At 46.6% G+C, this 12,915-nt stretch overlaps 1 protein-coding gene across 2 annotated transcripts in view; it reads left to right on the forward strand.

The window, feature by feature from the left end:
• Positions 1-12,915, forward strand: part of SYNC (syncoilin, intermediate filament protein) — an 18,603-nt gene continuing 5,688 nt past the window's right edge. Inside the window, exons 1-2 of one of the 2 annotated variants that reach the window (XM_059071344.2) lie at positions 1-158; positions 5,748-6,885. In XM_059071344.2, the coding sequence (XP_058927327.1) occupies positions 106-158; positions 5,748-6,885 (1,191 nt within the window). In that variant the 5' untranslated portion in view covers positions 1-105. The remainder of the gene's footprint in view (positions 159-5,747; positions 6,886-12,915) is intronic. The other variant, XM_059071352.2, reaches the window with a different exon arrangement.

Consider the following 12,915-nt stretch of genomic DNA (forward strand, 5'->3'; position numbering starts at 1 on the left):
GGCGGGATCCGGTGTCGGCTGCAGCTGGCAGTGCGGCGGACGGGCGCGGGCGGCCCGGGGGGCCAGCTATTAATACCGCGGCCGCCCAGCCCGGGTCGCGCAGCCATGGCCAGCCCAGAGCCCCGGCGCGGCAGGGACGGCGCCGCCCAGGCCGCGAGGTAGGAAAGGGGCGTCCCGGGCCCGCTTCGCCGCCCCTGGGGAAGGGGTGCTGGACGGATCCCCACCCCCCGCAAGCGCCTTTCGCCGGGCGGGGACGGGGGTCCGGCCTGGGTGGGGCACGGGGCGGAGCCACCCGCGAAGGGGCGTCTGGTCCCCGCCCGGCACCTCCGGTTGTCTGGGACTTTTTATAATTACCCCTCCCCCTCCCACGGGCGGTGCGAGGATTAACCGCTTCACACTAGCGGGCACCAATCGTCAGATGCCATTCGGCCCCCAGTGGCCAAAGACGCTACCCGTTTTCTTTCCTTGCTCACCCCCAATGCAGCTGGAGATGGAGGCCTCCAGTTGCTGAATTTGCCGTGTGGAAGAGACTTGGTGCAAGGTTGGGCGGCTGCCAGCTTGGAGTTGAGAGTCTGTTCAAGCAGCTGGTTCTCTCTGGTCTGGGGCCTGGGGTGGTGTTGGGCGGGGCGGGGTGGGGGGGAGAGTCTACTGTCCCAGACCAGCAAGAGGGCCTTGGTTGGCAGGGGCCCTGGAGGGGGGGGCCCTCTCCAACATCCAACGGTCAGCTCCGCCACTGGTTAGCGGGGAAGGGACCTGTGGCTGAAGGATTTGGGACGAGTAGGGAGCATTTCTGCCCCAGGTCAGACTGTAGCCGTGGACTTCCTCTTGTACCAAGAGGTAGAGGTGCAAACACACACACCTGACACCCCTCCCCTGTCACCAAGCGCACAAAGCTGAGCCTTGTTTTACATGTGCAGTCACCTGTACACACATAGGGGTACACACAGAGCCAGTCACACACTAACTCATGCCTGCACAGTGTCACAAACACTCCCAGTCACATCCCTGGTGGGTTGGGAGCTGCCGGAATCCTCTAGGGACAGGGACAAAGTGGCAGAGAGGGAGGCTGCTTGGAGCCCAAGGATACCTGACGTCAAGGGCCCCAGTTAAGCTGGCCCCCTTGCCCCTAGACCTCCCATAATCTACTTTTCCCCAGCTCCTTAGAGACAGCGGTGTGAGGGCAGCACCTAGCAGAGGCCTGGCACTGTGGATGGGGTGACTGAGTGGTGTGTGGTAACAGCACTGCCTGCAAGTCAGGAGACCTGGAATCTACTTCCAGCTTTGCCACTTGACCTTGGGCAAGTTTCCTCCCTGGAGCTCAATTGGTTACTGCCTGCCTACCTTCTACAGAGCCCCACCCTGGGATATAGAGAGAATAACTGTACTTGTTGTTAGGAAATGGACTATCAGGGAGACAGATACATGCTCTTCTGTAACACAAAGCACTTAGTTCAAAGATGAGCTGCCTACAAAGTGCCTTGAGAACACAAGAATGGGAGTTATCTGGGAAATGCTTCACAGAGGAGGTGGAGTTTGAGCAGGGTTTGAAGGATGAGTAGAACTTTGTTAGGTAAATAGATATAAATATATTTTGAATGCTAGGGCCCGAGCTCTATTATACCTGCCGTAGTTGTTTTACCTCTTTCAGCTCTTATGCCTGTTCTAAGACAAGAGTGATAAAAAGGAGCTCCAGCTCTGGAGCCAGACTGCTGGCCTTCGCCAGGCTCCACCACGTACGAGCTGTAGAACTTTGAGTTCTTTACTCTGTGGTTTGGTTTCCTAATCTATAAAATGGGGGTAATGGATGAGCATCAGATAAATGCGTATTTATGGGAAACGCTTAGAATACTTCCTTGAACACAATTACGTTATTCCAGGGTGGAGGACTCAGGTGGAGCATGATGTGAGGGCCGTCTGCTGGCAAAGCGGGGATTCTGTTGAGGATCCGGGTGGGTCTGGCTAGCTGACCAGGTGCATCCTTCCTGGCATTAGGAACTCTACTTTTCCAGGTAATGTAGGACTGTTCTCTAGTCAGGTGGTATACAATGAACTGTATTTTCTCAGCTGGACCCTTTAGGCATTGTGGGGTAGGAGTAGGAGGTATAAAAGTTAACACACGTTACAGGTTGTCAAGCATTGGGTGGGCTATGGGTAGTAATGTGAGATGAGGCTGAAGAGGTATGTTGAGGTCACATCTTTAAGGGCCTTAAATCTATGCTGAGCAGTTGGCTATATATGGTGAAGTGGAGCAAGATGGTTTGCTTTATATAATAGCAAGCTGTAGCACTGTCAAGAATAGACTGGGATGAGAAGGAAGAAGGCTTATGGGAAGGCTGGTACGAAAGTGTGGGTGAGAGATGATGACTTGGACAAGGGTCCTGGCAGTGGGGTGAAGAGGAAGATTGAGACTGGAGACTTTCTGAGATAGAAACGTCAGTTCTTAGTGAGTTGGCTGTTTAAAGACCACTTGTCTATCAACAGAGGGATGGATAAAGATGTGGTACATATATACAATGGAATATTACTCAGCCTTAAAAAAAGAATGAAATAATGCCATTTGCAGCAATATGGATGGACCTAGAGATTGTCATACTGAGTGAAGTAAGTCAGACAGAGAAAGACAAATATCATACAATATCACTTATAAGTGGAATCTAAAAAAAAAAAAAAAAAAGGTACAGGGACTTCCCTGGTGGTCCAGTGGGTAAGACTCCACGCTCCCAATGCAGGGGACCTGGGTTTGATCCCTGGTCAGGGAACTAGATCCCACATGCATGCTGCAACTAAGAAATCTGCATGTCGCAACTGAAGATCCCACATTGCCACAGCTAAGACCCAGCACAGCCAAAATAAATAATAAAAATAAATAAGAAATAAATAAATATTTTTTTAAAACGGTACAAATGAACTTATATACAAAACAGAAATAGAGTCACAGATGTAAAACACAAACTTATGGTTACCAGGGGAGAAAGGGGAGGAAGAGATAAATTGGGAGATTGGGATTGACGTATACACAGTTCTATATATACAATAGATAACTAATAAGGACCTACTGCACAGCACAGGGAACTCTACCCAATAATCTGTAATGACCTATATGGGAAAAAAATCTAAAAAATTAGAGTGGATATATGTATATGTATAACTGATTCACTTTGCTGTACAGCAGAAACTAACACAACATTGTAAATCAACTGTACTCCAATTAAAAAACAAACAAAAAAGACTGCTTGTCTCATAAGCCTGGTGTATGGTGATATATTTCTCTGAGCTGGAAAATACAGGCGTAACAAGTTCAGGGAGAAGGATAATTTGGTGGCAGTTGAGTTTGAGGTGCCAAGTAACATCAGATGAAGATATCTAAAAAAGCACTCCGGGGCTTCCGTGGTGGCGCAGTGGTTAAGAATCCGCCTGCCAATGCAGGGGACACGGGTTCGAACCCTGGTCCGGGAAGATCCCACGTGCCGTGGAACAACTAAGCCCGTGAGCCACAACTACTGAGCCTGTGCTCTAGAGCCTGCGAGCCACAACTACTGAAGCCCGCACACCTAGAGCCCGTGCTCCGCAACAAGAGAAGCCACCACAATGAGAAGCCCATGCACCACAGCGAAGAGTGGCCCACACTCGCCGCAACTAGAGAAAGCCCGCAACCCAGCAACAAAGACCCAACTCAGCCAAAAATAAATAAATAAATGCATTGATAAAAAACAAAAAAAGCACTCCATCTCTGGTAAAGTGAAGTGAATTGACTAGGTGATTTTTGTTGTTGTTGTTGTTGTTTGTGGCTGTGTTGGGTCTTCATTGCTGCACACGGGCTTTCTCTAGTTGCGGCAAGTGGGGGCTACTCTTCATTGCGGTGCGTGAGCTTCTCATTGCGGTGTTTTCTCTTGTTGTGGAGCACGGGCTCTAGGTACGCAGGCTTCAGTAGTTGTGGCACGTGGGCTCTTCCTGGACCAGGGCTCAAACCCGAGTCTCCTGCATTGGCAGGGGGATTCTTAACCACTGCGCCACCAGGGAAGTCCTAGGTGATTGTTGAGTGGTCATTAAGTTTTAGGTTTTGGTGCAGGTGCTGGGGTTGAATGAGGCCAGTGATGTCTGGGGCCTGGTGAAGTCACACTTTCGTGGTTTCCAGAGGGCCATCAGGAGATAAAAAAGGGAAGCCAGGGATTCCTGGGGTGTAGAGAAGAGGACTGAGAACATGATTTAGAATAAAAATAATCTTTATTGGGAACCTGGAGCTGAGGAAATAGAGCTGAAAACCTGGACACAAGTAAGCCTTTTCAAGACAAATCAAATTCTTTGTTTGATATGTGAGGCTTTTCATTTGTACTTTATATCTTAAAAAAGAAAAGTTTATTGAAAGCTACACTCAAATTTAATCTGTTTTATAAGTGGTGCACTCTGAGTATCCTTGAGCAAATTACTTAATCTCTTTAACCTCCATTTCCTGATCTGTAAAATGGGAATAATAAATGTAACCACCTCATAGAATTGTTATGAGGATTAAATGAATTGATATATAAAAAACATTTAGAACAGGGCCTGGTATATATAAGACCTTTAAAAGTGTAATTTATTATTATTTCCATGGTATTTTATATTTTCAAAGAATTGCTCAGAGATCCAAGGTAGGTAAAATGCATTTGAAACAGGAAAGACCAAAGCCACTTGAGGGCCAAAGCAGCAGGAGAGCATTCCTCAACATGAACTGAGTAAGCTATCAGGCAACAGGCAGCTGGGTTAAGGGGCTCATCTGTTAGAATCACAGAATCTGAATTCAAGAGCATTGACAGGCTAGAAGGACGGGCTAATTCCAACAAGATGAGGTTTTATAGGAACAAGAGATGTGGTTTAAAAGCACTTGGTGTGAAAAAGTCTTCAGGATTTTAGTCAAACTCAGCATTTATCAAGAATATGATGGGGCTTCCCTGGTGGCGCAGTGGTTGAGAGTCCGCCTGCCAATGCAGGGGACACGCATTCGTGTCCTGGTCAGGGAAGATCCCACATGCCGCGGAGCAGCTGGGCCCGTGAGCCATGGCCGCTGAGCCTGCGCGTCCGGAGCCTGTGCTCCGCAACGGGAGAGGCCACAACAGTGAGAGGCCCGCGTACCGCAAAAAAAAAAAAAAAAAAAAAAAAAAAGAATATGATGGAGCTGCCCTATATGCTAAGGGCATCTTGACTGCAACAATAGGAATATAGTGTCCAGAGAATCACTGCTCAGAATACACCTGGGTATTGCTTCCTGTACCCATCCCCAAGGGGTAGTGAGCCTGTCAACTTGGAGCCTGTCAGAAAGAAGTGACCCAAATGAGGAGGGTACTGGAAACCTTGGCGTGCATGGAATAATTGAAGGATAAATCAGTTCTCTTTAAGTGTTCAAAGAACTTACATGGAAAAGAAATTCGATTTGTCTGATTCTAGAAAGAAGAATCAAACCCAGGGAAAAATTTCAGGGAAGGTGTTACAACACTAGAATTTTCTTATGACAGTGGAACATATAGTAGCTCAGGTGTGAGTTTCCAGTCCTTGAAGGTATGTAAGCAGAGACTCGACACTGACATCATGGGGATGGTGTCAGATCTAAGCAATGGGCTGTGTCGGGGTGGATCGATGGAGGGAAGGGGCAGACAGGTGCTCTCTGAGATGTGAGAATTTGATATAAATTAGGCCTGTGTCCTACTGGCTCCAGTCACAAACAATCCCAAGATTGTGGCTGCCCTCTCACCTTGTCATTTCTCTTGCAGGAACACAGAGGCCACTTCTCTTCAAGAGGAGAACTCTGAATCCCCATATGAGGTGGGGACCTGGAACCCAGAAGTTACTCTGTCTTTGGAAGGGACCTTGAACTTAGAGGATATTCTCTACCTGGGGGACACAGGTAACTTTGATGTGGCTATGTATGTGGAAGAGACCGAGAAGCCTGAGGAGACACTGCATATTGAGGAGACCAGGACGCCTGATGAGGCCCTGTATGTGGAGGAGCCAGGAAAGCCAGAGGAAATGCTATATGTGGAAGAGCCCGTGAAGCCGGCGAAGACTGCAAGCCCAGAGCAGATGGTTTATGGGGGAGAGACAGTCCCGAGCGAGGAGAAACCTAACCCTGAGGAGAGCCTCAGAGCTGGGCCGAGTCCCAGCACAGAGGAGAGCCTGAGCACAGAGGACCTGGAATTGCTGGAGGAGCGTTTCCAGCAGTGTGTCCAAGCCGTGGCCCAGCTGGAAGAGGAGAGGGATCAGCTCATCCATGAGCTTGCGTTGCTCCGGGAACCAGCCCTGCAGGAGGTGCAACGGGTCCACCACGACATCCTGGCTGCCTACAAACTGCACGCCCAGGCAGAGCTGGAGAGGGATGGGCTGAGGGAGGAGATCCGGCTGGTCAAGCAGAAGCTGTTCAAGGTGACGAAGGAATGTGTGTCCTACCAATATCAGCTGGAGTGCCGCCGGCAGGACGTGGCCCAGTTTGCCGAGTTCCGGGAAGTGCTGACCGCCCGGGCAGCCCAGCTCTCGGAGGAATTAGCCCAGCTTCGGGACGTCTATCAGAAGCAAAAGGAGCAGTTACAGCAACAACTAGAAGCACCTCCAAGCCAGAGGGACGGGCGCTTTCTCCAGGAGAGCCGGCAGCTCTCTGCCCAGTTCGAGAACCTCATGGCAGAGAGCCGCCAGGGCCTGGAGCGGGAGTATGAGCCTCAGCTGCTGCGGCTCCTAGAGAGGAAAGAAGCTGCGGCCAAAGCTCTGCAGAAAACCCAGGCCGAGATCCGGGAGATGAAGGAGGCTCTGCGACCCCTGCAAGCAGAGGCCCTTCAGCTCCACCTGCAAAACAGGAGTCTGGAGGACCAGACCACCCTTGTGAGGCAAAAACGAGACGAGGAGATGCAGCAGTACAGGGTAGGCCCACTTGGCATGAAAGGAAGTACAGTCTTTTAGCCTGGGGAGGAAAAGGGAATCGGGGCCAAATGTCTTTGGGCTGAAGGATACTAGCATATGTAGGAAGAACAATTTGTTCCTTGGGCCATTCACTCATTTTTTTTTTTTTTTTTAAATTATTATTATTATTTTGTGTGTGTGTGTGTGGTACGCGGGCCTCACTGTTGTGGCCTCTCCCGTTGCGGAGCACAGGCTCCGGACGCGCAGGCTCAGCGGCCATGGCTCACGGGCCCAGCCGCTCCGCGGCATGTGGGATCTTCCCAGACCGGGGCACGAACCCGTGTCCCCTGCATCGGCAGGCGGATTCTCAACCACTGCGCCACCAGGGAAGCCCTCACTCACTTCTTTATGCCATTTTCCATTTCACTTATCAGGCCTGTGCTAGGGCTGAAAGTTATCTTGCACTCTCAATTTACACAGCACTTTTACACCAATTATTTCACTTGACCTTCATTAATCCTCCAAGTCAACTATTATCATTTTTCATAGATGAGGAAACTGAGGCCCAGTGAGTTGGAGTAATTTGAACTCTAGTCTGACCACCCCCAAATATTTCAGTGCTCTTTCCACAGCACAAGTTTCCAATTCTAAGTGAATCACACTTGTTTTTGTGTTTTTTTTTTTTTTTTTTTTTTTTTTTGTGGTACGCGGGCCTCTCACCGCTGTGGCCTCCCCCATCGCGGAGCACAGGCTCCGGACGCGCAGGCCCAGCGGCCACGGCCCATGGGCCCAGCCGCTCCGTGGCGCGCGGGATCCCCCCCGGACCGGGGCACGAACCCGCGCCCCCCGCATCGGCAGGCGGGATCCCAACCACTGCGCCATCAGGGAAGCCCCACACTTGGGTTTATATAGAGCAGGAGGGTATGAGGCTAGGTAGTATTCATTCTCTCCCCTCCCCCATATTCACCCTCAAGTCCCACCTATCTGATCTCTGCCTTGAAGTTTTTCCAGTCTTAAAAAACTGGGATGAAATCTATAAATCTCAATTCCTCGTTTTCCTTCTTTGTGCATTTGTCACCATTTCACTTGTATTCAAGCTATTTCTGATCGTGAGCCAGTTCTAATCCCTTTTAGAATAGAGTGGGAGACGAACACTAAGTGCATAAACAAGTCTCTCTCCCCCACAGACTGTGAGCTTTCGGAAGGAAGGGAGTATGTTTTACTTATCTCTGCCACCAGGCTCAGAGTATGCATCAGTTAAGCGCTGACTTAAGAGCTGCTGGGTACCGTGAGAAGACCACAGTGTGGTGCTTTCCAGAGCAGTACTTTTGTCTTTTGGAACACCCCTTTTTTGGATGAACTTAATCTTATGCCCTGCCAGAGATTTTGACATATCTTTAAGGGAACATGTCCTCTGTTGAAAATGGCTGCATTCACTTAACTGAAGATTTTGTCAAGCTTTCTGTAGCTTGTATTATGAAAATGGTGGGGTTTTTTGGTCATAATGTTGAATGTTTTCAAACTATACATATATGCACTCCCCTCACTCACCCAACACTGTCCGCTGCCTTCACCGCAATGCTTTTTTACTGGGTCACAATCTAGTGAAAGGGCACTAATTATCTTTGCATAAACAAATACTAACCTTAACAGCTTACACTCAATCAAATGTTACATTAATAATTGTAACCCAGGGTAGGAAGTAATATGTGATTTAAGAGAGGTACAAATAAGAATGCTATGGGATAATAGCCATGGATTAAATCAGAGAACCCATAACGGAAGACAATGTTATTTGAGCTAAGTGTTGAAGTATAGGTAAGATCTAGAGCAGTGCTGTCCAACAGAAATATAATGGAAGCCACATATATAATTTGAAATGTTCTAATAACCACATAAAAAGAGAAATAGGTGAAGGTAATTTTAATATATTTTATTTAATCTAAAAGCTCTAAAATATAATTTGTAACTTAGCTCCATGTGAAAGGTGAAAAACTGAGAGGTGAGTTGAACCTGTAAAGGTAAGTCGGGGCAGATCACGCTGGATTTTGAAATCCAAACTAGGAAGTTTGGACTTTATTCAGTGGTCAGTTGCATCCATAAAGGTTTTTTTTTTTTTTTTTTTTTTTTTTTTTTTTTTTTTTTTTTTAAGAGCTTCTTTTTATTTTTTATTATTTATTTATTTTATTTTATTTATTTTTGGCTGTGTTGGGTCTTCATTGCTGTGCGTGGGCTTTCTCTAGTTGTGTTGAGCGGGTGCTACTCTTTGTTGCGGTGCGCAGGCTTCTCATTGCGGTGGCTTCTCTTGTTGCGGAGTGTGGGCTCTAGGTGCGCAGGCTTCAGTAGTTGTGGCACACGGGCTCAGTAGTTGTGGCTCATGGGCTCTAGAGCGCAGGCTCAGTAGTTGTGGCGCAAGGGCTTAGTTGCTCCGTGGCATGTGGGATCTTCCCGGACTAGGGCTTGAACCAGTGTCCCCTGCATTGGCAGGCGGATTCTTAACCACTGCACCACCAGGGAAGTCCCCATAAAGGTATTTAATCAAGGGATTAACATGATCGTTGCTCTCCTTTTAGAAACAGTATTGGTGGCAGTGTGTAAAATGGGCTAGAGACCCAGAGGCAAGGAGACTAATTAGGAAGCTACTATTGGTAAAAGGAAACAATGGTAGCAGGAATAAAAGGAAGCGGAAGGATACAAGAACAAATGTAGAATAAACTTGGCTACAGAATGAGTGGGGCAGAGAGGTGAGAAGTCAAAGAGGATGCTTAGATTTCAGGCAAGACTAACTAGGATGGTGGTGCTCCAAGTAAGGAATTCTCTGGATTAGAATTTTCTGACATAGTACTAGAGTTGGAGAACTTTTTCCCCAGTGATTTTCGTCACTGTACTGGATTTGTTTCAGATTTGATGATCTGTGCACCTTTCCAAAGATCTTTCTATAGAAAACAATCTTGATGGGTGTCTCCTATCGCCGTACCATAATTAAAGTAGGAATAAAGGTCTGAAGGAGCTAATTCTTCTCTTTCTTTTCTTTTTAAAAAAATTTTATTTTATTTATTTATTTTTGGCCGCGTTGGGTCTTTGTTGCTGTGCGCGGGCTTCCTCTAGTTGCGGTGAGCACAGGCTACTCTTCGTTGCGGGGCGCGGGCTTCTCACTGAAGTGGCTTCTCTTCTTGCCGAGCACGGGCTCTACACGCGTGGGCTTCAGTAGTTGTGGCTCACGGGCTCTAGAGCGCAGGCTTAATATTTGTGGCGCACGGGCTTAGTTGCTCTGCGGCATGTGGAACCCCGGACCAGGGCTCGAACCTGTATCCCCTGCATTGGCAGGCAGATTCTTAACCACTGCGCCACCAGGGACGTCCCAATTCTTCTTTCTGAAATGGCTTCTTCCTAAACTGTTTGCCAAAGGCCACGTACGGCATCTGATTACTTTTCAAGGGTACACTTCACTCTTAAGACTATAAACTTTGCCTCTTTCATCACCATCATCCATTCATTTGACAAATATTTTCTAAGTGCCTGTTTTCTATGTGCCAGGCAATGAGCTATGTGCTGGCAAGGGATGAGACATTGTGGTGTAGGGTGGAGGTGGGGGGCAGTCCCTGTCCTCAAAAAGTTTATAGTCCAATTAAAATATAATAATAATAATAAATAAAATGAACAAAAAATAAAAATTAAGCAGAAAAAGAAAAGAAGAAATAAAAGTTTATAGTCCAGGGGCTTCCCTGGTGGCGCAGTGGTTGAGAGTCCGCCTGCCGATGTAGGGGACACGGGTTCGTGCCTCGGTCTGGGAAGATCCCACATGCCGCGGAGTGGCTGGGCCCGTGAGCCATGGCCGCTTAGCCTGCGCGTCCAGAGCCTGTGCTCCGCAATGGGAGAGGCCACAACAGTGAGAGGCCCGCGTACCGCAAAAAAAAAAAAAAAAAAAAGTTTATAGTCCAGGAAGGATGCCAGATAAAATTTCATAAAATCTAATACACTTGATTGTAAGATGCAACCTGATCCAAGTAAGATATTAAAGTGTGAGTTTCAGAATCAATGAAATAATTAATATGCTTCAGTGTGACAGACAATGTAATAGTTGTAGGAATAAAGCATTGTACTGACTGAAGCAGGTATAATTACACCTGGGGAAATACGGGGGAAATTTCATTAGAGGATTAACAATAGCTAGCATATACGTGAAGTTCTTTACATGTAATAATTCAGTTAATTCTCACCTCTGAGATAGGTATAACTACTGTCACCGTTTGAAAAACAAGAAAACAAGTGAGTCAGATAAGTCATCTGTCCAGGGCTACACAGCTAGGAAATGATGAAGGAAGGATGTAGCCCTGTGCAATCTAGTTCAAGTCCACACTCAACTACTACAAGGTGTTTGAGCTGAGCCTTAAAGAATGAATTCACTGTGTAGACAAAGGGCATTCTAGGCAGAGGGAACAGCTTATACAAAAGCATGAAAACACAGACGTTGTTATGGGAAGTGAGAAGCTCGGTGTGGCTGGATCATAAGGAATGTGAGAAGTAGAGATGAGGGTGGAGAGGTAGATTGGGACCAGATTGCAAAGGGCTTTATGTATTCTTTAGGTCAGTGCTTTTCCTAAAAAGGTTTTCTTCAAAGCCACAGACCCTTTCCCCTAAACAATTTTATATGGAATGCCAACATGTAAAACAAGTAAAAGTAGAGCTACTTTTTAACTAAAGAGTGACAAGGTCACTCCAGCATGGCCTCCTCTTGTGGTTTCCTGGAAAACAGTTTGAAGACCATTTAAGAGCCTATCTATTTATCTATTTATCTATCATCTATCTTCTTTCATCTATCATCTATCTACCTATCATCTATCTATCATGTCTACCTATTATCTACCTATCATCTCTCATTTATCATCTATCTTTCATCTGTTATCTATCATTTATTATCTATTATCTATCAATCATCTATCTATCATCTATCTCTACCTTTATATCTATCTATATGAAGGCAATAAAGCAATTAAGAGTATGAGCTCTAAGCCAGTGACAAATCCTGGCTCTACCACTTACTAACTGGGAAACTTTGGACAAATGTCTTAACCTCTGTGGTTCAGCTCCCTCACATGTAAAATGGGATTAATAGGGCTGTTTCAAGGAATACACTAGTTAATATCTGTAAAGTGCTGCTAATGGTGCCTGCCACATAGTTACGTACTCTAAGTGGCAGTGTGGAGGGTAGATTGAAAGAGCCTGGAAACACCACTTAGAGGAGATGAGAGATGTGAGGTTAAATGTGAGGTAGCATTTGGTGACTGGTTGCAGTGGGCAGGGTGAGGAATTTTCTGAGAATGATCTCAAAGTTTTTAGCTTGAAATTGGTAGACTTCTAATGCCGAAAGATGGAATATGCTTACTATCTGCATGCTTCACCTCAATAAGAATTATGTGTAGGGTGCTGGACATACTAAGAACCAGGAACCTACAATCTGGTTGGGAGTTAGACAACAGATGCTATCTAGGTGACAGAAATGGCAGGAGTAAAGGCACAGAAACCTGACTTGGTCAGACTAGAGCAGCACTCTCCAACAGAAGTATCATGCAAGCCACAGATGTCATTTACAAATTTCTAGGGGCACTTCCCTAGCGGTCCAGTGGTTAAGCCTCTGCGTTTCCAATGCAGGGGGCATGGGTTCAATCTCTGGTTGAGGAACTAAGATCCCACATGCCACACAGCGTGGCCAAAAAAGAAAAAGAAATTCTAGTAGCCACATTAAAAAAAAAATGTAAGAAACAGGTGAAATTAATACATTTAACCCAGCATAGAAAAAATATTACCACTATAACATGTAATCAACATTAAAATTTGATATATATATATATATATTTGGTGTCAAGTCTTAGAAATCTGCTATGTATCTTACACTCACAGCACATCGCAGTTCAGACTAGCCATATTTCAAGTACTCAATAGCCACATGAGGCTAGTGACTTCCATACTGGACAGTGCAGACTAGAGGAATAATGGAGGTTCTAGTTAGAGGTAAGGGTCCATCTAGCAGGAGTCGGAATGCCAGACTAA

This window comes from Kogia breviceps, chromosome 1 (assembly GCF_026419965.1).
Source record: "Kogia breviceps isolate mKogBre1 chromosome 1, mKogBre1 haplotype 1, whole genome shotgun sequence".
Taxonomy (NCBI): Eukaryota; Metazoa; Chordata; class Mammalia; order Artiodactyla; family Physeteridae; genus Kogia; species Kogia breviceps.